The sequence below is a fragment of the Eretmochelys imbricata genome, chromosome 19, assembly GCF_965152235.1.
Source record: "Eretmochelys imbricata isolate rEreImb1 chromosome 19, rEreImb1.hap1, whole genome shotgun sequence".
Lineage (NCBI taxonomy): Eukaryota > Metazoa > Chordata > Testudines > Cheloniidae > Eretmochelys > Eretmochelys imbricata.
This window is the reverse complement of record NC_135590.1, coordinates 12,765,590-12,791,005: the sequence shown is the minus strand read 5'-3', so window position 1 is coordinate 12,791,005 and position 25,416 is coordinate 12,765,590. Positions and strand designations below refer to the sequence as shown.

Below are 25,416 nucleotides of genomic sequence, written 5' to 3'. Positions count from 1 at the left end.
TTTCTAAGGGGGAGCGGGGGTTCATTCCCCATTCACTCCTTGACCAGTCTGCTGAGATGGCTTTTTGGTAAACATGTGTCCACTGGAAGCTGGACTAAGAGTCACTGTCTGCTTTCCCATGGATCCCATCAGACAATCATCACATGGTAGCAGTTTTGAATCACTCCTGATGATATTTTTTTTAAGGCTTTTAAAATTGTTCTAGTTTTCAGAAAACAAGAAAGGCCACAGCAGAGCAAGGGAGAGAATATGGAATTTTTCCTCGGGCAAGTGATGGGTCACTTTTTAAAGAAAAAGTTCTTACTGGTTGTACTTCCGCAAACTGCATGTTTAACTTACAGATCTACTATAAAAAATGAGTTCAGATAACCACGCAGACCTGGCTTTTAGCTGGATTTAACATTGTAATAAGGTCCCAGTAAACAATAGCTAAACAGGCACAAGCTGGGGCAGATGCCTTACTTTTTCTTCTCTTTACTTGGTGGTCAGTAGTATGTACCCCTGCCAGCCAGAAGCAGCTCTGGCCTTCTAGAGAACATCCATCTGCTCCAGCTAGGCTCAGCTTAGACAGAATCATAGACAACAGAGATGGAAAGCGCTATTAAGTTATTTACTGTCATGCATTAACCTACCAGTGCCTGATAGTATCTTATTCAGGGCTTTGTCCTGTCTGACTTTAAAACAGTGCGGCTGCCACAATCACTAGGCAAACTGAACCTGCAGCCCCTCCTGGTCTTGTGTAGTGCATCTTTTCTTGGGCCTCCAACCATCACTTGGCTGCAGGTGGAATCATACAATTCTCTCACTCTCAGAGCAGGCCCTGGATTGCAATGCCCTGTGTATTAATGATTATCTCATTATGTCTTAAGCTCAGACCCTGCCATTCTGTTCCCTCAGGGAGCAATAACACTGGTTAATACAGTGATCACACAGCCTCTTTAAAGCAAAGCACTGTTTATTTAGAACAAAAGCTTTTCAGACTGTATGCATGTCTGACTGACACCTTATCTAACCATTTTCCTCATGGCATGGGAGGACCAACTCCCCTTGGGGCTCTTCCACAGAACCTCTCTCTCTCTCCCCCTCTCTCTTTGTCAGCTTGTCTCCCTGTCTGAGCTCCCTCCCTCTTCTCCTACTGAAAAGGTTTTTTTTTAAAACTGTTTAGTGTTCTTTTGATCTCCACCCTCCTAGCTTTGGCCAAAATGAGGCTTGCTGTGTGTTAGAGACAGGTTATGAGGTCCTTGAAGCTGATAGCTTGCCCATTGTCTTCCAAGTCTGTGCTTGAGGCTGCTTATCAAGATCTGTGTTGTGGCTTTCTTTTTGCTCTTTCTGCAGCCCGCTATTAAGGGTTGTGTCCAGCGGCAGGAGAGAGCTCTCCTGCTGGCATATTTAAACCACCCCCAATATGTCAGCAGGAGAGCCTCTCCCACCGACATAGTGCTGTCCTCACCAGCACTTTTGCCAGTGAAACTTATGTCAGTTGGGTGTGTGTGTTGTTTCACACACCTGACCAACAAAAGTTTACCAACAGAAGTGGTAGTTTTCAGAGTAACAGCCGTGTTAGTCTGTCTTTGCAAAAAGAAAAGGAGTACTTGTGGCACCTTAGAGACTAACCAATTTATTTGAGCATGAGCTTTCGTGAGCTACAGCTCACTTCATCGGATGCATACCGTGGAAACTGCAGTAGAAGTAGAAGTGGTAGTGTAGACAAAGCTTTAGTCAGATCAGTACATTCACACAGGACAGTCTGATCACGTCAGTTATATCTCATTGACCAAGTCACTTACAATGTTCATTCCATTATTATGTATCAGTATTCATAGATTAACAGCTTCTCATCCGGCAGACGGGCTTCTGCCACTTCCTTTTTAAATGTGAAATAACCTCCCTACACCACAGTTAGGAATTTTTCCCACAGTGTTCACTTAAAACACAGAAATCTTAATTCTGATTATTCCTAGTTATTACCCCCATCCCTCAGTGGTATTTATAACACCTCACATATACATGCAGACTTTTTAGCAGACACACACACACACATTTACCTTAACCTCCCCTGCTCCAAAGATAAAGGAAAGGTATTGTATGAAGGATTAACACTGGGGCAAAACCACCCCAGTGTTAAGGAGAGAATAGACAAGGGAACCAAACATGCCACATGAAATAACAATGATGGAACAACACTGTAAGAAATAGTGACCAAACAGGAAAATGATGTCAGTAAAATAAAGTATTGTGAATAAATCCGAGGAATTTCCATACCCTCCCTTGTAAATCTTTTACAAGCACTTGAGTGCTTGAGGGTTTTAAACTCTGAATAAGTAATTTTCTGCTTTTTAAAATATATATATAGCTTGACATATGACATGTATCTTACAGTCATGGAAGTTAGAGATGGCGGGGGCAGAAGGGCTAAACCTACTGGTGCTCCCCCTGGTGGATTTCTCCCTAAATCTAGCCTCTGCTTTGCCCTGTCTAGTTTTAAAATAATCCAAAATATAGTGCTTTCACTATGTCTCTTTTTGGAAGTTATCCCACAGTCCCTTGAGGGAAGGGTAGTTGTGACTATTTATAGTTCTCCCCTCCACACCCCAAAAAGGACATAACCAGCTCCTGTTTTATATTTTGGGATGGTTGCTTCCTGTAGAATATTCTATCTTGTGGGGTATTTTTTTTTTCTTTCAGTATTTTCTCATATATGCAGAGAGATTCTCATCACTGCCTGACCTGACTTTGTTTTTGTCTCTTTCCCCTTTTGATTTCTGTATCTAATAATGAAGAGTGCATTGACTCTCTGCTGGACTAAAGTCTACTTCTTGTGCTGCTTTCCCATGGTCTGATGAGGATACTGCAGGTCTTTGAAACTTGCCTTTTCTTCTTTGCAACTTTGTTTTTTTTCCATTGGAGCTTTTCTTCTGGTGCTCCATCTTTTAGTGATTTTATTTTCTTTCTCCCGACCCCCCCAGTGGATTTCATAGAATCGCGGAAATGTAGGACTGAAAGGGTCTTCAAGAGGTCATCTAGTCCAGTGGTTCAGGGTCTGGGGCCCCCTGTGGAGCCCCGAGTAGGTTTCAGGGGGTCCTCCAAGCAGGGCTGTCATTAGACTTGCTGGAGCCCAGGACAGAAAGTCGAAGCTGCACTGTGCGGTGCTGAAGCCTGGGCCCTGAGCCCCGCCACCCAGGGCTGAAGCTGAAGCCTGAGCAACACAGCTTTGTGGGGCTCCCTGTGGCCCTGCTTGCTAGGGCCACAGGGAGCCCCACGAAGAGTCCAGCGAAGGGCAACAAAAATGATTAGGGGGCTGGAGCACATGACTTAGGAGGAGAGGCTGAGGGAACTGGGGTTATTTAGTCTGAAGGTTGAGAACCGCTGATCTACTCCATCCCCCCACAGTGAGGCCAGATTAAATATATTAGACCAGTGTTTCCCAAACTTGGGATGCCCTTGTTCAGGGAAAGCCCCTGGTGGGCTGGGCCGGTTTGTTTACCTGCCGCGTCCACAGGTTCGGCTGATCGAGACTCCCACTGGCCGCGGTTTGCCGCTGCAGGCCAATGGGGGCTGCGGGAAGCGGCACAGGCCAAGGGACGTACCGGCCGCCACTTCCCGCAGCCCCCTTTGGCTGGGCATAGCAAACCGCAGCCAGTGGCAGCTGCGATCGACTGAACCTGTGGATGCAGCAGGTAAACAAACCGCCCCGGGCCTGCCAGGGGCTTTCCCTGCACAAGCGGCATCCCAACTTTGGGGAACACTGTCCTACAGTAACCCTAGATGGTGTTTGTCTAACCTGTTCTTATAATCCTCCAAGGAGGGGGGATTCCTCAAACTCCCTGGGTAACCTGCAGCTACAGCCCTGCTCTGAGATGTACTTGAGCCGCTAGCCTGTGCTGCTGCTGGTTAGGGTGATCAGATGTCCCGATTTTGGGGGCTTTTTCTTCTATAGGCTTCTACCCCCCCTCACCCCTGTTCCGATTTTTCACACTTGCTGTCTGGTCACCCTACTGCTGGTGCTGCCCAACTTCATTACTATTGTTATTGGAGCTAGCTAGAGCAAAGCTCGCTTGGGTATGCCTCCCTCTGACTGCAGTGTAGACATACCCTCAGTCTTCTTGTTTTCTACAGGAACATCACCAACCACCACCACAATGAGCACCAATTGGTAATCTCAGTAGAAAGTCCAATACTGTAACTAAATGGCCCATGGACTCTGCAGTTCCTTCTCACCCCTATGGGTGGCCCTCCAGAATAAGGGTGAGGCACATTGCCAGGCAACGTGGGGCAAGCTGCACCTCTTCTGTGGATAAAGTCTGCAGGACTTTAATCAAAGAGCCGTCCCAGCACTTTTCAGCGGCCCTGGAGGGATGACAAGGGAGGAAGCTGTATCTTTGCTATAAGCTTTTATTTTTTTGCCAGTAAAGTAGCAAAGCATAATTCTTTGTTGCCACATGGTGGCACCATTAACCTTGACCATAATCTTACATGAAGTATTCCAAGGTTTAGAAATGCTTCCCTTTTGTATTGGTGGGGGGAGGAGAGGGGACAATAAACATTAACCATTATAACCCAGAGGAACATGTTCTGTGTTGTTCCATCCTTTGCGTCAGTTCCCATTGTATAACCAGACAAATCCCTTTAGGACCATGACTCTGCACTTATCAAGTGAGCTCATTTGGTTGGGGAGGAGGTGGGGGAGTGATTTTTTTTTTTTTTTTTTTTAAGCCTCACTCTCGTTTGACAAATGGAGAGAAATATTGGTGTCTGGAGCATTGCTGGCTTTAGAGTCTCTTGTGGGGGAGGGAGTTGGTCCAGGCCATCATCTGGCATGCATCTCACTGTTAGCAAGCCGGTTACGGGCTGTGAACTGGAATTGTGCCATTTATTTCCAGCCAAAGATGCTGTTACCAGAACTCCTCCACCTTGTCAATAAAACGCTGCAAACATCGTCTGTGTTAGCAGCAGGACGTCATTTTGCCTAGAAACAGCTAACGATCACGTCGCCAGCCTGGCAGCCTTGCTTTTGGTTTTTTCCTTCCCCTCTGTGGGGGCATGCTCAGAGTGCAGTGTGCCATAGAATAGCAGTCTGCGCTCCTGCCCCACCTTTCTCCCCTTTCAAAGTATTACCACCCACCCACACACACACTTTTTTTTTTTTTTTTTGGTATTGCTTCAAATTGAGGACTGACTACTGACTCTGACTCCTCTTGTTTCTGTTTCCAGACACAGAATTTGCTCTGCAGCAGGCCCTCCATCAGTCTGTCTTCATGCCCTCCCTGTCCTCCAGCCCGACCCACCGCCTCCATCTATGCTGGGAGCAGCACTGCAGGCTGCTGCCGGAGGTTTCGGGCCTCACTGCCAGGAGCGTGGCCAAATGGACCGTGGAAGAGGTGAGTGCTGTGCATCTGCCTTTTCTACTTGTTCTGCTTGATGGAATCTCAGGTCACTCCTTTTTTCTCTAGTGCTGATAGGAAGACATCTTTTTTCCTCCCCTATATAGGCAGTGGTTTTTCTGTTTACTTTGCAGTGATGGCTCATGCAGGGAAATAACTGGCTCAGCCAAAAGTTTTTACTTTGAGTCCCTGAAAAAATTTTGTATTAACCCCCTACTGTCAAACCATGTGGTGTTTCCCTGATTATGGATCTTTTTCCAGCCGCTTATTCCTGACCCTTTTCATTCTCAGGCCTGAAACAAAATGCTGACAGTAGACGCTGGCTTCCTCCGGTCTTTTCCTCCCCTGACTCTGCTGCTGACTCACTTTACATTGCAGATAATCGTAAAATTGTGCTGTGCATGCTTAGATTCCTTCTTTCCTCTCCCTGCCTGTCTCACATGCAGAACCAAACCAGCCACAGTATGACATGATTTCTGAGAGGCAATAGTTGTGCGGTCAGAGATACATTTTTGCAGTCCTAGCTTATGAGATGCAGTACTTGTAAATAGGATGTGTCCCCTGCAGTTGGGTGGTCTCTGATAGAGCATGTCGCTGCTGTGTGCTGAGTAGCTCTCTTTGCTTGGATGCCTGGGGCATTGGTTAGAATTGCACCACCAGCTCTGAAGTGTCAGAGACTTGACTCCTGGAGCGTGATGGCTGGCCCGCTCATGCAGGAGGAAATCCGTGGTAATGTGGGTTGTGAGGTGAAAAAATCTTGCAAAGAAAAAATAAAGTTTGTGACCTTTTTTGCTTCTTTATGATCCATAGAGAGGCTTCATAGAATTTCAAACAAGTGTTTTTTCCGTCCTGCCTTTTACACTATGAAAATCAGATCTCAACTTGTCTCTTTATGCTGGAGGATTCGTCAGAAGACTGGAGACTAGAGAAATTATGACATCACAAGAGACTGTAACCTAAGCAGTTATGACAGGGTGGGTTACTTAGTCTGATTGTTTAAAACTCAGGGGCTCTCTTTTGGTTTTGTGAAAACTTGTTTGAATTCAATTCACAACCAACTTTCAAGAGAAAAATCTCTCTGTAGAAGATTCACCATCCCTGTGTCCTGCTTTTCAGAGCTGAGAAAGCTTCTACTTCAGCTTTCCAGTAGATCATCCAGCAAAACCAGGGAGGGCAAGAATTGTTACACCTGATACTGCTAATTTAAATAGAACAAGTGGAATGTTATTTTTCTTTTGGACAAAATGTTGAGGCTTCTTTCATAAAAGAGCAGAGTGGGGTACAAGCCAAAAAATGTGTCCTTGGTGAGGCAGGGGCAGTACAGATGCTGAGCACTGAACATCAGAATACACTAAACTATGCTTGTCTGTGCTACAGTCTTTGCTACATGTTATGACAGTGACCAGCAGGGATTTTGAGGAGGAGGTCAATTATAGCAACACCAGAGAATTTCTAAGGGCTATTGTATTTGTTTTAATAGAATATATGGGCCCAAAGAGTTAAAGGTGTTGACATAACCCAATCACTGTCCAATGTTAAATGGTGTTCAGCCTGCTTCTTACTCTGGCAAACACTATAAAATTCATGCCAAAGGTTAGACATTTATTGATTGAACCACACAAAAGGAAAAGAATCAAAACGAGATAAAGAGCACTGAATCAGAAATTGATTATTTATGCAAAAGAAACTTAATCAAAACCCCTATCAAAGTCCTTTTTGGAGATAGTGAATATTGGTTAGTCTCTTATTCAGTTAAACAGTCCTTCTTGGTGAGGAAATAAAGTTAGTTCTGCTGTTTAATTCTGAATTGGGAATGATAGTTGCTTTCCTTCTTTAGACAAAACAGACGGACACAGAAGGGAGAGAAGAGAGAGGATAGTGAAGATGGGGGAAATGCAGCTTTTGTTGACTTCAGGATACAGGGCGCCTGGTCAGTCACAGACAGATACTTTGGGCTAGAAGGTTGGTCATAACAGCTGTTGTTCTGGACCCTGGCTCAGCATGCCAGTCAGGACCAAAGTCTGGTTGGTCTGGTCTGGTCAGGTCCCTCTCCTTCACTGGCCCTTCTCAGGCTGAGCAGAGCTGGATGAGCTGGCTCATCTCACCATGTGGGTTCGGTGCAGTACAGTTCATTTCAGGATCAGCTGAAAAGCTTAGAGGGAGAGTGAGGCGGGCAGAAAGGGAGCACATGAGGGAGGGGAAAATATGTCAGGATATCACATGTATCAGGTTGGGATCCTCGCTGGTGCAGTAATGATGAACAGGCTTCCCCACTGAAGTATCGAGGTCTAGAGTCCCGATAACAATCCTTCTGCTGCAACGGCACCGATAGTAAAAAATGTTTTGCTTTTGGTTCCCCCCACCCCCACCCCAAAAAGTCTTTAACAGCTCCAAAAAAATAGTGGGTGGAATAATCCATCCTCTCATTATTTTGTCCACCAATTAGCCTAATTTCTGACACTCAAATTTTGGTTAATTGATTTCCGCTCCTCTTAACACAGTCCTTGGAGTGGTGTCAGTGGATCCTTTCTGTTTAAATGAAGGCCGTCTGTCTGCCGCCTTCTTGCAGCTTTGCCTAAACAGTTTTATATAACAGATCATTGTGGCACTTCCTGAACATTTACCAACTTTCCACCAGTTAGGCTAACAATTAAAATAGGCCTTCTAGGCCTCAATTGTTACAACAGGGCATATCAGATTTTGTCCTAAATATCAGTAAAAGGATCCAATCTTGCAGAATTCCCATGGAGTCATGGAGTTCTCCCATGAAGAACCAGGATGTACAAAGGCCTGTGAAGAAGGTAAAGACAGCAGGACTTGCTAGGTTTTACTGGACACTAACTAGAGCTTGTCCTTGAAAGCTGGACTCATAACATCTTCCTGCCAGGCAGTTGTTGGTCAGTGATTGGTGCCAGGTGCCTCTGAACTCTGAAAATTCTCCTTTAGTCTGAAACTAAAGATCTATTTAATTTACAAAACCCACATTAAAGAAAAATAATTTATTTTAATCTCTAAGGTTTGAGAGCAGCTGAAATGAATGACCAGCAGTAATCTGAGACACCCAAGTAAAGGCTTGCCGTCAATAATACTGACCAGTCAAAAAGAGTTGTCATTTGAATGAGGGCTTATTATTTATTGAAAGCTTCCTGTCATGTTTTCAAAGTGGAGTTAGATGGTAGGGTTGGGAGGGTCGAGTCCCAGGGATCTATTAATATGTGACAGAGCTTGAATTGCTCATTAGTTAATCCCGCATGAGATGTTAATACAGAAGGCTGTGGGAGATTGTCCTTGTGCAAGCTGCGTGTGGATTATAAAGCTCTTGTTAATACTAGCTCCTATTTGCATATTTTCACATGGCCTTGTCAATCCTACTTTGATATGTTATTACAGGGAGGCCCCATACTGGCTTAGATCTCCAGCGTCCCACTACCTTCAAAATTGTTACCAGGTATAATAATAGAGATCTATGCTAGAAGGCATATCCATCAGAGGAAAGGGGTAATTAAAGATGCCGGAATTATGGAGACTTCAGTATCCTAGCTCAAATCTAAGACCTCATTGCAACCCTTATGGAAGAAGCCCTATAGAATTTCATGACATTGAGGATGTGTGATGTTCCCCTGGTGTTATCTGGACCGCTGATCTGCTAGGCCACACCAATTCTCGACTCTGGGAGCCAGACTTACCCTGCTCTGCTGTGAGAACCCCCACTCCTGGGCTGTTCACGCACAGCCTCAGGCATGTAAGCTGCTCCCAGCTACGTGAGTGGGCGCTTTTGGCCAGCTGCTGCTTGGATTGTGCAACCGAATGATGCTAGCTAATATCTCCCGTCCCAGACACAACCCTAGGAACCTCCATCTTGCAGTGTCCAGTTATGCCTGCTGGACGCTGCAAGCCTGTATGGGTTTGTCAGTTTAACAAAGAAACTGATATGCACCAGGCTTGTTATCCCAAGGGGAGTCTCTGACACGCTTCAAACCAAACACACTGCTTCAGTTAGAATAAACAAATTTATTAACTACAAATATCGATTTTAAGTGATTATAAGTCAAAGCACAAGTCAGATTTGGTCAAATGAAATAAAAGCAAAATGCATTCTAAGCTGATCTTAACACTTTCAGTGCCCTTACAAGCTTAGATGCTTCTCATCACAGGCTGACTGGTAGCTCTTCAGCCAGGCTCTCCCCTTTGATCAGCACTTCAGTCGGTTGGTGGTGAAGTCTGTAGATGGAAATGGAAGAGAGAGGAAGAGCATGGCAAACGTCTCTCCCTTTTATCATGTTCTTTATTCCCTCTTGGCTTTGCCCCGCGGCCCCCCCCCCTTCAGAGTCAGGTGAACATTACCTTGTTGTAGTCCCAAACCGGCCAAGGGCTTGTCTACACTGGCAAGTTTTGTCACCAAAAACTGCCTTTTCACGACAAAACAGCAAGAACGTACACACTACAATGGGACTTTTGTCGCAACAAAATACTTCCACCTCTACAAGAGACTTTTGTCTTTTCCCCTCCCTTTATTGTTGACAAAGAGCCAGGGTAGACACTGCGGATTGTTTTGTCGACAGAACTGGCTTCCGCCAGTATCCCACAATGCCTGCTCTGATTGGTCTGCTCAGTGTTTTGATCTCTGCTGCCCTGCAGGCATGCATCCTCCCCTTTCAAAGCCCCGGGAGGTATCTGTGTGCTGCTCCGTTTGGGGAACAAACAAAGAGCGAATCATTGGACTGCTCCTGTTCTGCCCTGCACTAGGAACACAGCAGCAGGCAGACTGCTGCTGCAGGGGGAGGGGGACAGACTGCTGTGCTTCTTTGCCATTCCTCAGCACCGAGAGCTCACAGAGCTACTCACAATGCTGCTCTCGGCAGCTGACGGGGCTGTGGGAGAACTCAGAGAGAATCCCAAGATGCGCAGTGATCAGCTCTGCCTTCCCACAACACGCACTGTGGGATACATACCCGTGGTGCATTGCTCACCCTGTCAATGATGGTGTCCCCAATGTGGACATAATCTGTCAACAGAAGGAGCAAGTGTGAACACCCTTTGGCGATTTTTGTTTTGTCGACTTATGGGTGTCGACATAAGTTTTGTCAACAAAACTTGATAGTGTAGACAAGCCCCAAGGGAAGGGGGGGTGACTCACTCAAGAGTCCAACAGATCCTTTGTTGCTGCCTAGGCCAGTGTCCTTTGTTCCTTTTAGGCTGGGCTGGGTTTGTCCCATATATGCCCTGATGAGGTACGAACTGCCCCTCTCTTCCTGGAGAGTTTTGCCTGGGCTTGTTTTATGCCATGGGGACACATTTTCAGCCTCATAACTATATACATAAAATTACAACCTATAACATTACTATAACAACAATGCTCAGTGCATCATGAGCTTTCCAAAGACACCCGACATGACAAACTTTGCATTGGATACCACGCAATCATTTTATAAGGGTGGACATGAGCGTGCAGGGTGTTCCCCCAAGAGCGTCTGTGACGAAGTGGGACTGTTCTTAATGTTTCCTCTGAATAGTGTGGGGGTGCCTCAGTTTCCCCTATGAAGTTCTTAAGTATCTAGGTGGTGCGATAAGGGTGTATGATCATTGCAGAGCCCTAGAGGGCATGTGTGTGCAGGAGTCTGGACACAGAGAATGGCCGACACCCTGTTTCCTGGCAACTGATGGCCTGGGCCCTTCCCCCCTGCAAGGTGAGAGCTAAAGGGTTGGAGAACAAAGGAATCCGGTGACCTCCTAGCCCGGGAAAGGAACAAAGCCCAGAGGAGGAGGGGCTGGAGGGAGTTTCAGTTTGGGGCTGGCTGGGACATGGAGTGAAGGGCAGACGTGGTTGTCTGGCTCACTGCCCCACCCACCCCCCAAAATGGACCCAGCTGAGGGGTCCTGTTCTCTGCACCTGCAAGCTCTGTTTTAGACCATGTTCCTGTCACCTAATAAACCTCTGTTTTACTGGCTGGCTGAGAGTCACGTCTGACTGCAAAGTTGGGGGGCAGGACCCTCTGGCTTCCCCAGGAGCCCTGCCTGAGCGGACTCGCTGGGGGAAGCGCACAGAAGGGCAGAGGATGCTGAATGCTCCGAGGTCAGACCCAGGAAGGTGGAAGCTGTGTGAGCTGTGTGTCCTGAAGACAGGCTGCTCACAGAAAGGCGACTGCCCCAGAGTCCTGACTGGCTTCATGGGGAACAGTTCCAGAGCATCGCCCGGGGACTCCGTGACAGCGTCACAGGATGTTTTCTAGAAATTGCTCTAAAACCTATGGATCAGATCTCCTGTTTCTTTCCCCAGCATGCAGAGCCACAGGTGGGGACTTTTCCCATGGGCATCTCTCATATCCTCGCAGAGATCACCACACAGCATGTGGGGGGCTTTGTGGCTTTCCCTGTGGGAAGGGCAGGTTGGGGTTTACCATCCCACAGAAAAAGCCCTAGAGCCCACCCACAAATCTGATGATCCCTGGAGATCTGCAGGAGGCCAGAGGTATCCATGCACAAGTCCTGTATCTCCGAACCAACTCTGGTGGCTAACAGCCCCCACTGGGTCCCTGGCACTGTAGCTTCCCCCAATCTCATTCTTGGCCATGCATCATTGCTTCCCTTGGCCTTCCCTGATTCTATTCCCAGGCAGCCCCCAACAGTGCAAAATACTCTCTGCTGGGCCAGAGGAGTGGGGAGGCTATTGGCATGAAGCACCTGAGCCCTTCTTCCTCATGGAGGTGGAGAGCTATGTGAGGAGGACCCCCCTCCATACGTGGATGGAGTGGGAATGCATAATCAGGCATAAGATCTTAGACAATGAGAGCCTTTGAACCTCCTATTACTGTATTCTAATCTAGCAGGTCTCACAGCATGCCCTCTCATGGCATGGTGTCGCTCTGCAGACACCCTGCCCTCAGTTCCCTCCTGGTTCTCCCAAATAACCCTTCACAGCCCAGAGTATAAAGTAACATTCCCTCTCTTAGGGTCTAAATTGTTGTTTTATAGTATACTGTACATTCCTCTTTGGCCCAGTCTTTCTCCTGGTGCCTTCCCATTCAACTTGTTCCAGCTCCATCCCCTCGCAATTCCATCCGACTGCAGCCTGCAGCCTCTCTGCAGAGTCTTTCCACATGTCTCCTCCTGCTCTGGTGCCTGGATTCACAAGTCCTTCCCCTTCATTCAGGATTTTACAGCCCTCCCTCTTGGCCTGTGCAGTGATTCAGGCAGGCTTCTCTATCCCACCAGTATCCAGGATCTGGTTCCCGTTCCAGGGAGCTGCTCCCTTGCAGTTCTTCTCTGCCCCCTGAAAGTCACCTTATAGCTGACTTTTATTGTGTTCAGGGGTAGCCACTTGATTAACCCTCACTCCCTTTCCCAGTTTGTCTGCTATCCCCTTAAACATCTGTTTTCTTAAAGGGCCCATATCATGGAATAGGGTTGGCTAGCTCTGGGCCCCATTGCCCTTTAAAGGAGACAGACCACCCTGTTGCGTGTACATGTAGTATAGATTTTTCTATTAAATTCTGTAGCACAATTCAGAAACCTATAGAAAGGTCTTAATTTTTGTTTAAATTCTATAGGAATTTTCCATAGGGGAAACCAAGGAGAAATTAACTCTGCAAACAACCTAGGCTGCTGGATTCATATCTCACCATTCAGAAACCCCAAATTTCCTTGTGGTATAAAGTTACCATTTTTTTGTGTGGATCTTCTGAAACAGAACTCTTCTTGCTGGCCCGGCAATAGTAGTTAAACACTGGGCCTGATCCTAAATGGTGCTGGGCACCTACAGTTCCAATGAAATCAATGGGAGTTTTCTGTAAACAGAAGGAACCCTGTTTGCTTCATTTCTGTATAGTCTCATGGGAGCGAGAAGGAAGAATTAATATTTGCTAAATTCAGAAACAGTAGAATCAGTAGGAGGTGGCATTTTGTATCCGTGCTTTTTAGGAGAGGATGGGGTTGGGCAATCAGGAGTTAAAAAGAAGAGAGAGGAAATAGTATTAGACAGTGTCCCTTTTAACTGCTTGTCCATTTGCATTGGTGGGAGAAATGTCACATCTATACCAACTCAAGTGAACATGCCTTATGAAATAGAGCCATTCCCTATAGGAAGCATCCAATTAGTAAGAGATGTTTGAACAAATTATGCCTTGATATACAAATCTTCCATGAACCATGGAAGTTAGAGACTGAAACAACACACATAAAGTCAACTAGTCTATTTCTTCTGCTCTCTCTCTTCCCCCATATAGTGCACTGTATAGTCCAGTTTTAAATAAACTAACTCATGGGGCTTTCACCCCATCCCTGGGGAGACTATTCAACAGTCGAATACATCTCACCATTAGAAAGTTTTTCCTGCTACTCAACGCAAAATTAACTTTTCCTCATTTTATCCCATTGGTCATAGTTCTACTCCCTTGCTTCACCATAACTGAATGGTAGTTCCTTTCTCTCCCTAGTGCTTCCTCTTTTCACATGTGTGTAAACTGTTGTATCCCTTCCTTGAGCAAGTGATACATATTTACTTGTCTAAATCTTGCCTCTTGACAGGGACACTGTCAACTCATTTACATTATCTTAATTTCCAAAAGTTCTGTTTTCTGACAGAGCGCCCTCTTAATCATACCTCCTGGTTGGTTGATTGATTGATTTGTAAATCCTTAAAAATAATGTCAATGTTTTGTAAGGGCTTTTTCAGCAAGGGAGAAACTGGTGGACTCTCCATGGGAGAACGTGGAATTGACTATGCACAGAGGAGACAAATGGAAAAAGAGACTTTTGCTGTCATCACTTTCAGCTATAGACATTTCAGATGTCATTTGTAACTGTAATAGGTAGAACATACTAAGATACTAAGATGGAAATACGGTTTTTAAGTTGAGGGTGTCCCATTAATCTCTCTGTGTTAACTGCATTATTTCCACTATATATTTTAGGTGGCTAGCTTTGTCCAGCGTTTACCTGGCTGTAAGGAACAAGCTTCGGTATTCAGGGAAGAGGTAAGTAAAGCTTGATTAAGTGTTGTCCTGTAGCACTGGAGGTTCTAATGCCAGCTACGTGCTCTTGCCTTTCTATTGATTTGGAGTCATGGTGCATGGTGCCTAGCTAAGCTATGATTTCTGCTTATGAAAAAGAATGTGGCACTTCTGGGGAGCTGCAGCATCCTAGCCAAATTCCAGCATGAGTAAAACTTTAAAACTGGAGGGTGAATTTAAACTTGCATAGGTTATTCTTCAGGTCCTGTCTTGGACTATCATGTAGTGTAGTGCACTGCACTGCACTGCAATGAAGATCTCATCTGCTCCTTCAAGTAATGGGATATGCCTAAGGCTACATTTTAGTCACGGATATTTTTAGTAAAAGTTATGGACAGGTCACGGGCAATAAACAAAAATTCATAGCCCGTGACCTGTCCATGACTCGTACTATATACCCCTAACTAAGACTTGGGCCGGGGTGCTCCAGGGCCACAGCGGATGCTGGGGGGAAGGGGGGGGTGTCCGCGACCCCCCTGCTGATACTGAGGGGGAGGGGGAAGGGACATGGCCTGGAACACCTGCTGGTGCTGCGGGAGGGGCAGTGGCCTGGGACCTGTGCTGGTGGGGGATGGTTCGCAGGGCTGGCAGGCTCCCTACGTGGCTCTGCGCAGCTCCTCGGAAGCAGCCAGCATGTCCCTGCAGCTCCTAGGGGAGGGAAGGCCGGGGGACTCCGTGTGCCGTCCCCACCACATGTGCTATCTCCGCAGCTCCCATTGGCCAGGAAGCACAGCCAATGGGAGCTGTAGGGATGGTGCCTGCAGGCAGGGGCAGCGCACAGAGCCCCCTGGCTCCTCCACCTAGGAGCTGCAGGGACATGCCGGCTGCTTCTGGGAGCCCCCCTCCTCCCCGAGATAAGTGCTGCCCCACCCCCCTGCCACAGCCCTGAGCCCTCTCCCACACGCAAACTGCTGCTGCTAACCCAGGGGCTGCCCGGCTCAGGCAGACCCTGAGCCAGCTGCACCAGCCACTGCAGAAGTCACGGAGGTCACGGACAGTCACAGAATCTGTGACATCCGTGACCTCCATGACAGACACGCAGCCTTAGGTATGTCTGCTTTTGTTAGTGAGGTTGGCAACCTGGGGATTCTCTTAGGGATTGCTGTCTGTTCCTGGATTCCTAGGCGGCAACAACGGGTGAGACCTTTTTTTGAATCTGCAGCTGTTTTGGAAGTTGTAGCCTTTCCTCTTGGATGCAAATCTTGCCACAGTTTTCCCTGCCTTTGTCACATCCCAAGTTGGATTACTCTGAACTGCACTCTGCCTGGTCTTTTAACACCACTCAAAAACTTCAGCTACTGCAGAACCTGGCTGTCTTCTTACTTAGCAAACTTTCTCTAATGAATCATACCTTTGCTCTCTGGACTCTACTGGCTTCTGATTACATTTCCAGGTGCAACTCAAGGTGTACTTAACACTCCTTTGATCAGCTTGCTTATTCGTGCCTCCTTTTTGCACCATCAGTGTGTTGTCTATTTCAATTGTAAGTTCTTGAGGATAGGGACTTTATCTTCTCTATGTTCTGCGAGGCACTTAGCATGTTCTTGGGTTCCGAATAAATAATAGTACATAGTGCTCATTGTAATGGGCATACTTTTAATAAATCCAGATATACATAAATGATTGCACCCCTGAGATGGCTGCATTTCAGTGGCAGGCAAATGGAAGTCATGCTCATAGTTATGTATATCGGTACATATTTTCATTCTGTAAAACAGTTTGAGGCTTTCAAAAAGTACCGTACAGAAGGTAATATTACAGTGGAACACTGTTTAACTAAATAGGGGGGGAACATGGAATTTATCCACATAAATAGGGGACCTTTTAGTGTAACCAAGCACAGGGAAATAACCCGATTCCTGACAAAGTATTCAGAAAATAGAGATTTGGATAAACGAGATTCTAGTGGTAAATCTACTAATAAATCCACCATTTAAACTTTTTATATCTGTAATTAGAGTTAATTTCATTTCCAGCATAGCTCCTTCCTATTTCACCTCTTGCCTCCAGCAGTCCAGAGCCCTGCTCAGCACCAGTCCCTACCCTTGGCATGAAGGGGTTCATGTATTTTCAGACTTGTATAACAACTAAATTGTCAGGTCGAAATTAAAACACTTTTAATAATGGGCTGAGCTTTAGCCAGCATCTGGCAAGAATTAAGGTGTGAGTGGCAGAACCTCTGAACTCCACTAGAATAGTCCATTAGATGTAATCAGGCCTGTAACTGCATTCTGTTTAGGTAAATGAATCCAGTGCAGGCTTTGGGGAGGAGAGAAAGTTGATGCTTTATTTTCTTATTGAGTTACCTTAGCACTAAAGAGAACTAATTGTGCAAAGAATTTTAGAAAGAGGCCAAGCAGGCTGGAACAAAGTGACACATAATATCAGTGCCTATGGTATACTACGTTTGCATCTGGGACTAATTCAGGACTGGGTCTCTTTAAAATAAAATGACTTAGAAAGTAACAGGATCAATGTGAAGTGGTAATAATTGTATCAGCCTCAAAATATCATGCTGAAATATACGACTGCTTTGCAGCATGCTTTTTTTTTTTAGATCCATTTGGTTTTATTTAAGCAGTTCTCTGTTTATTTCTAGGCATTTCTAATGTGCTCATCACAGCAGTCCTGAGCACCTTACAAACATTCATGAATTAAGTTGTGTGACCCGCTATGAGTTAGGGAGCATTGCTGGCATTCCCATGTTACAGTTGCAGATACTGAGGCACAGAGAGGTTAAGTGACTTGCACAAGATTGCGCAGTGTTTTTAGGAATAGGGGAACAGAAATAAGATCTGGCTCCCATTTCTTTGCCTTGCCCACCTGACTGTCCAGTGTAATTAGACAGACCCACGCTACTCAGCCAATTGTTAAAATCCAATAGATTTCCAGTTAGAAAAAATCCTAGGAATGTAAGAATTGTCATCGTGGATCAGAAACGTGCCATGCCTAGTCCAGGACCCTATTTGTGACATTGGTCCGTGCCAGATGCTGCAGATCCCTGTAATGGACATTGATGGAGTAGTTTGCTATCACGGGGTGGTCCCCCAGAGAGTCCTTACAGGCCTTAATCACAGACCACAACCACTCCAGGTTTCCTTCACCGCTGTGCTTTATTATGTTCTTTCAACAGGCTACAGCCTGTAGTGTTTTATTTACATGTATTTACATTCCATAGCCAGCTTCCCTGCAGCCAGTCCTGCCTTCCTTCAGACTCCCTCCTCTCTCACACTTCCTTCCTGTCATGTATATAGTCCCACCTGCTAGGGCTACTACCCTTTCAATTAGCCCTTCAGCGGTAGCTCTACTCAGTTAATTGACACCCTCAGTCAACTACTTGTCCAATTAGGTCCCAATTAATACCAAATAATATAATACCAGTGGGTATCAGAGTGACAGGATGTTGTTAACTCCTGACTCAGGACACCTTGTCACACTTGCCTATAACTTTATCCTCTCTAGGGTAACTGTGGATGTTCTTGTTAATCCATGTAAATGTCTACTCCCTTTTAAAAAAAAAATTGCTAAGGTCTGGGACTCAGTGATACCTGGCGGCAGTGAGTTCCGCAGCTTAAATACCTATTTTGTAAAAACATAAGAAGAGGGTTACCTTAATCAGTTTTAAATGTGCTTCCTTTCAATTTAATTGAACGTTCCCTTGCACTTGTATTATGAAAGCGGGTAAATAGGAGCAGATGCTTTATCTTCACCGTACCACGCATTGTTTTATATACCTCTCTCATTTCTCCTTCCTAAACTAAGCAATCTCATTTTACGCCTTTGAAACTGATTTCTCATGAATCTGTTTTGTTTTCTGCTTACGTGGAGACTCCATATTTATGAGCAGAATTGTAGTTCTGAAAATAATCAAACTTTTAAATCACAGGAAACTGTTTCTCAGCTATGAGATTTCAGCATGTGTGACCAAAGCATTTGTGCAGATCTGCAGGTCAAAGATCCTTCACCTTTAAGTTTTGCCCTGAATAGTTTTAATGGGACTTCAAGAAGCTCTGTATAAAGTAGCAGAGTGTTGTATTACTCCAGCCCATGATTGGTGTGGTTTCTGAATAACATCCTACTGGAGATTTGCTTTCCATGATTTTTCATGATTTTTTGGAGAGTCAGGTGTATGATTTTACTTTCTGAATAGTTTGTAGGATCCTTGATTGCATCTGAATTTTAAAATAGAAGTAATCCTTAGGCCACAATATAGTTCCTAATAGACATAACCAGCCATCATAACAGCCACTAACTGCACCCTTATCAGTAGTCTCAGCATAGGTGCTTTCACTTCCAGAGATGGTCCGTCTACATTAGGATTGAGTCATGTTGAAAAGGGTAGCATGTGCGGGAAGCTTAGCTTGTGCATGCCTATCTGTGGATAAATACAGGAGCTCAAGGCTTGTCACACTGCTTTCTTTCATCAGCACCTAATACATTATGTTTATTTAATTGAAAGCCGGGAGCTGGGGAGGGAATCATGGAAGTTTCCTGGCAGTAATCTTCATTTCATACTGTTTCTCTGTCTTACAGCAGATAGACGGCGAAGCCTTCCTCCTCCTGAACCAGGCGGACATAGTTAAAATACTGAGCATTAAGCTGGGTCCTGCACTGAAAATCTACAATGCCATCCTCATGTTCAAATCTGCAGAAGAAGACTGAGAAGATCCCTCTGATGCAGGCCGAGAGGGAACAAAGAGGAACAGGGGGACCGCATCAGCAACCGAGCGCCTAGTGCCTGCTTTACACAGTGCTGAATAGACTGACTGGAACACTTGTAAGCAGGGGCCTGATCACGTTTCAGACTGACTTAATGTGAAACCCGTTGAAAGGATATTGAGGATGTAAAAATCCTGCCCCAGCCTGGGATAGGGGTGGTGTCACTTCCAGGAAGAGGAGATGATTATATTTTCTAATTGAAATTGGTTTTGGTATATTGATCTCTTTTTAAGATCTAGAAGAAACCTCCCGTTATAAGGGGAATCCAGGGTGATATTATTAGAGGAGCTGCTATCTCAAGCAAAACCCTATGAGCAAAATGACTGTTCTGTCTAATGATAGTGCCTGAAAGAGTCTGAATTATCACCAGCGTGTACAATATAGTCTGTATGTTTAAAACTGGAGGGGGGCAGTAGGAGAAAAAAGGAGGACGGGTTGCACTTCAAAGCAATGCACTTGAATTCCTCACCACTAGGAATCAACTGCTGACCTTTTCCAGACTGGTTTTAAAATCCCACAGTTCATCATCTTGCTCTTGGCTGTCAAATACTCTCAGCTAATGAGATGCCTGCAGACCAACAGAACCGCAACATTGGGGGTCAAAACGGCTCCATCACAGGGATGGTTTACGTTATTTTTGGAAAGAAAGTAGCAATTCCAATTCAGACCACAAGGTTCGTATGACATGCTCCAGTTTTTCTGAATGCAGAGTTTAAAAGTCTTCATTCCACCAGGTTTGATAAAGGCAACTGGAGAGAGCTCTAAGATAGGCCAGTGATTGGAAGTTTTGTTTTAAGACAGGCAGTGGTTGGGCAGAGATATCTACTGAAGGAGTGGTCTACACTAAAGGTATTTAGAAAAATGATTCTAGCTCGTGCATGCCCACAAGGAATAGTTTGGAATATTGTCATCTCTATACCATGGAGATCTTACTGAGGTAAAGGGCATTCATGAATTTGGTGGTCTCACTAAGACCCTCACCACCTTAAGAGCAGCACCATGTTTAAACAGTCCTGTTTAAACCCAGTTGTAGCTAGCATGTTTCTCCTCCCATTGTGAACAGGACCTCCTAAAAACATTTGCTTTAGTTTTTAACAGCAGGCACTGTGTTGAATGACTAAAGCTTGTCATGGCACTGTCATATCAGAGTTCCTTGGAGCATTCCAGCATCGCTGCAGGCAGAATTAGCAGAGAAGGCTCCTTGGATGAGGCTGAGGATTTGAATGGAAAGGGAAAAGTGCCTTTTGCATGCAGGACTGAGATGAGGCTTCTGCCAAGAGAGAATAAGAACAGAGCGAGGCAGCCACCTCTGCTTAAAATTCCCTACCCCCAACTTGCCAATGGCACCAGACAGTCCCAGGTTTTCTGAGCCTATTTGGGGAAGGCAGAGGTTCAAGTAAGGGAACTAGCTTGTCCAGAATGAGACAGGTAGTAATTGTATCGGGGGGGACAAAGTGTGTCGTTATGTCCCTGTGCAATACATAACAATCCGTACACTTTGGTACCAATAAAGTACTGGCAATATTTCCTGCTCTTCCAAAAGACACAGTGTCATTTTTAGAGGCAGAAGGCCCCTTGTGTGATGCCTAATATGTGACAATTACACACAATTGTTAATACACTGAAAACTCCTTTCAATATAGCAAAACCTGGGGGGAAGTGATCACTTTTTCCATCCCCAAGAGTTCTGTTCTGCGACCTCCCATGCCTTGGACCATCATGGCTTCATCCCTGGCCAACCTGTTCACTGGGTGGTTGCATATCAGAAATCCGCTTGGGGATTTTGTGTGCATGTGGGAGAAGGGGGTGTTCAGAGGGATCCTCAGGAGCTTGGACATATTCTGTCCTCATAGAATCCCACCACTCAAGGCTTGGTGTATGTAAGAAAGTTTGCACTTCTGAATGCTGTAGCAGGGCTAATGTTACATGACTTGGCTCATGCTTGCCCTCAGTCAAGACCACTGCTGGATGAGTTTCCCAGGGGTTTGCATGGTGGGAAGATATGAACCGCCCTCAGACACCGCCAACCCCCCCAGCTATTGTACTTGGAGTCTACATCACCAGCGTAGCTGCCTTTGTCGTAGTCCCACACCTACCGCAACAGTTATTAACTACCAACCTCTATTTAAACGCTTTGAACGCAACTGTGTGACACAAACATAAGGGCAACTGTTGGTCTTCCAGCCACTACATCCATGTTCGAACTTTACTTTTCAGCTTCTGAGAGCAAGGTCTCTGTAACCTTCGTCAAGTAAAAAGTCCTTTAAAATTGTAAATAGAGCAGAATCCAGGCTGCTGAATCTGTTTAGTGTAGGATTAATTTGTGGAGCAATATGTCTCCCAGCTTTCTATTTTTGTACAAGGAGTTAAGGAGTTTAAGCCTTCCACACCGAAGAGCTACTGTAAGTGAGTGGTGGGAGGGAGTCTCTATGATTAATCTGAAATATTAAATAACAGATGGTGCACTGCATACACCACTGCAGTAGAGTTTAGTAATTTAAGGCAGCTTTGTGGTGCTGGGTCAGATATGCACTTTATAAAATAAGTACATTTCCAGTGTGATAACAGGGGATAATCACCAAAGAGTGCAATTTCATTATCACAGTCTGAGTGTACTAGTACTATATAAAGAAATGCTGTGGGGTGACTTAGAATACAGTGGGCTCCTTTTTATGGTGAAGCTTTTCATTTTATGGTAAACTTCACCCTAAGCAAAGGGTCCCTATAATTGGAATCACAAGTAGTACATCTCATGCATTGACACACTTCACATTCTAATTGAAGCACCATTACTTAGTGGTTAGAGCAGGGGTGTGGGAGGCCTGGCTCCTGGGTTCAGGTCCTGGTTATTCCACTGACTTGCTTGTGTGATCTTCAGTGAGTCACTTCATCACTGTGCCTCCCCAGGATCTGTAAAACCAGGATACAACTTACCCATCCATGTAAAGTGCTTTGACATTGTTTGATGAATTGTACTGTGTGAGTGCAGTGTTTCACTATGTCTCTGTTCCCAATAAGCAGGTCCTACTGAGTTTCCTGTTTTCCTTCCTTCCCTAAATTGGGACCCTCAGTGGGAACAGCAGATTGGCTCCTGGCAAAAAAGGGAAAAAAAGAAAATGAACATCAGTGAAACGAGCCATGAGGGTTGCAATCACTGGGATTATTCAGAGAGAAGTGAGATCTTTAATTTAGGGGCTTTCTAGCCAGCTACATCAAAGAAGAGAATTTGTACTTGCCTGGAGTTTATTCAAGAAGAACAATAGTGGTAGCTTCCAGCCAGGAAGAAGGAAGGGAACCGTTTGGGGATAGGAGGAGGGGGAATATGCTTCTTGTGCTTATTTTTCTAATCTGGTCACTTTCTTCACAGAATAAGCAAGAACGTGTATCTATTATTAGCTCTATTCCTTCCACATATATATCTATTTTTAATAAAAACAAACAACTTTACAATAACTGTTCAAGATCCCATTTCCAATAATTTCATTGGAAAGCTAAAAAAGTAAAACACCTGAAGTTTTACTTCAGCGTGCTTCCCAGCTCAGGTAGATGGACATGCACTAGCTCTGCTCAACCTATCATGCTTCAAATAGCAGCGTAGCTGGGGTAGTACAAGCAGCAGCTTGGGGTAGGCCCCCTAAATACAAACCCACCCAGACCCCAGGGTACAAACTTGGGTGGTTAGACCCCAGCTACACGGCTGTTTTTAGCACCTAGCTCAAGTGGAGTTAGTGCATGTCTGTCTACCCAAGCTGGGAAGCACACTTCCAGCTGCAGTGCAGACATATCTTAGAAATAAAGGCTGCCACTTTTGTAAATACTAGTCAATTTGTCTTTAAGCAAGAGGTCTGAAAGCACATGTTTGAATTATATTTGTTTGTTAGTTTGAAACCTGCTCTTTAATTTCCTTTAAAGTAGAAAGAAAATTTTTTTGGCTCTTGTCACTTGGTTTGGGGGTTTTCATGATCGGACCACTAAACATAAGCAAAAAAAGAGCTGTCAGCCGGACTGAATTTCAGTTTTAAGACAACAGCCATTTAAAAGAACAATCAAAGATAAATCTATGACTTCATCGACACAGCAATACAAAGCATGACAATTATTACACATGGATCAGCAAGGCAATTGGAAAGCAGAAGTTCTAAATGATTTTTGTTATATTTGTACAGTATGTTGCATTCCCATCCCCTTTTTAGAAATCCAAAATGTTCAGATCTTTTCTTTTTAATCCCTCTTAGCAGGGAGTCTTGTTTTCAAATTTCTGTCTCATCACAAATGAACATCCTTGTAAACTGATGGTAGCAAATTTCTGCTCTGTGTCATTAATCGCATTAGAGTTGGACAGAAGCCGTCAGCACCACTGATAGCAAAATCATACAACCAAAGAAAAAGAATCAGCCCAGGGGATAAACCAGTTCAGCTGTAGAAGATTCCCTGTCTGCTACTTTTATGCCCTGTTAAGGGAATGGTACCACAGAAAGCTTTAATTTTTTTGACATTCTCTCCATCATGTGATGAGCTAGTATATTTTCAAACTTCTATGACTTGAACTGGAAATATGAGCAAAACGGGGAAATTCACAGTGAGGTTTTCATTTCAGCATTTGAAACTTGTTTGCTGTTTAATACTTGAACCTTTTATGCTAGCTGCCCCATGTTTGACATTGAACTACCACTGATGCTTTCTTCTGGAATTGTGAATAAAATTAATATAATATTTGTTTCAGTGTGACTGATTCTTCCTGAGTTTACTGTAATAAGGATCTGACAGACATGGGTGTTGGTAAGGAAGTGGGCTTTATTTCATGCCTACAGTCATATGAACTGGGTGAGGGTGACAAAGGTCAGAATCTGCTGACTTGAGGAATTTTTTGTGTTCACAATCATACCCATGAAACTGCTTACAGCCAAAGACAAGTTCCAGTATTTTTGCTTCCAAAATGAGTGTAGTTCTGTTGTGTGTTAGTGCTCCAGGCGATCGTCAAACAGGACAGCTCGCATACAAATGGGAACTTGTATCAACTGAGATTTTAGGCTCATAATCTCAGAACATTTCGGGATTTCTGTTCTTGTGACAACTTCTTTAACCCCTAAAGTTTCTTTTCTTTCCACTCATCCCAATGCCATTTTGTACTATCCTCAAGAAGTGCTGTGATTGAAGTACCTAATTTGTAACAAATTAGAGATGACATGTTAACATCCGCATAAATCTGTGTAAGGCCTCTTCATTTGAGGGTCTTTCTATTTGTACAGTTGTTTCTGCTTCCTTGGGGTCTTGCTGGACTCTTGTCACTTATTATGTCTCACATAACTGATTTCAGTCAGCCCAGCCTGGCATTCGTTCATGTTGACTTTAAAGTTCTCTTCTTTTGATATGTTGCAAACATTATGCAGCGTGGTGGTGTTCACTTTCATCCCAAATTAGCAGATTAACAATTAGTTCCACCCATCCACATAGTCAATTCTTGTAGATGATGCTTTGATGTAGCTCAGGGGCTGAGACAATCCCAAGGGGAAGTCATTTAAACTTATACCTACCAAAACGGGGGAGTTGAAGGTGCAAACTTTTGACTATCTCAGCTGAAGCTGGACCTGCCAAAACCCTTGTTGTGCACCCAAAACTAAAAACACTGGCATTTTGAAGTCTAGACATAACTTCCAGAACTGTTCCTGTTGGGGTAAGGAGTTATAGTATTCACATTCAATGATTTTTTTCAGATATTTTGATCTGCACTAACCCTTGACTTGTTTTTTTTATTACAGCATCTAGATAAGTTAGTCAGTGTCTGCTCAGTAACATCTCATTTTGCCCCCGGTCAAATTGAGTTTTGCTTTATTTCTCAGTGCTCTTGTATCTTTATGCACTTGGAATTTTACATACTGCATGTATTTTTGTCAGCACAGTGAGCTCAATATCAATATGTTGAGCTATAGCCTTAATGTATCTCATTCCATCAAACACCTTCATCCAAATCTTTGAGAATCCTTTGCCTCCAGTGCTGTAGACAAGCTTTACACCCATTCACCCAAATGCAGACTGTTCTGTTCAAGCGCACATGAAATCATAGAATCATTTTGTCCCATTCGAATTCTGAGTATCTCTTCTTATACAGATGTGTGCACATAGCTTATTTTGTGCCTGCTAAATGAAACAAGCTTTGCGTTGGATTTTAACAAGCTTGTGTTGGATTCGTTCATTGCTAATCAATCTAGGCCTGATTCTTTCTTACAGTAAGGATTCTGTATGCCTCTCTGGCAGTGTTTGAATCACAGCCTCAGTGCTTGAGGAGTCCCCTTGTTTTAAGCTGAAGA

The 25,416-nt window shown here is 44.6% G+C and overlaps 1 protein-coding gene across 1 annotated transcript in view; it reads left to right on the top strand.

Annotated features, from left to right (window-relative positions):
• The window catches only part of LOC144277291 (lethal(3)malignant brain tumor-like protein 4), a 65,647-nt gene extending 41,868 nt beyond the window's left edge, over nucleotides 1-23,779 (top strand). The window contains exons 19-21 of the mRNA XM_077838003.1: nucleotides 5,212-5,378; nucleotides 14,291-14,353; nucleotides 18,923-23,779. Coding sequence (XP_077694129.1) covers nucleotides 5,212-5,378; nucleotides 14,291-14,353; nucleotides 18,923-19,051 — 359 coding nt within the window. The 3' untranslated portion in view covers nucleotides 19,052-23,779. The remainder of the gene's footprint in view (nucleotides 1-5,211; nucleotides 5,379-14,290; nucleotides 14,354-18,922) is intronic.
• Nucleotides 23,780-25,416: the final 1,637 nt, after the last annotated feature.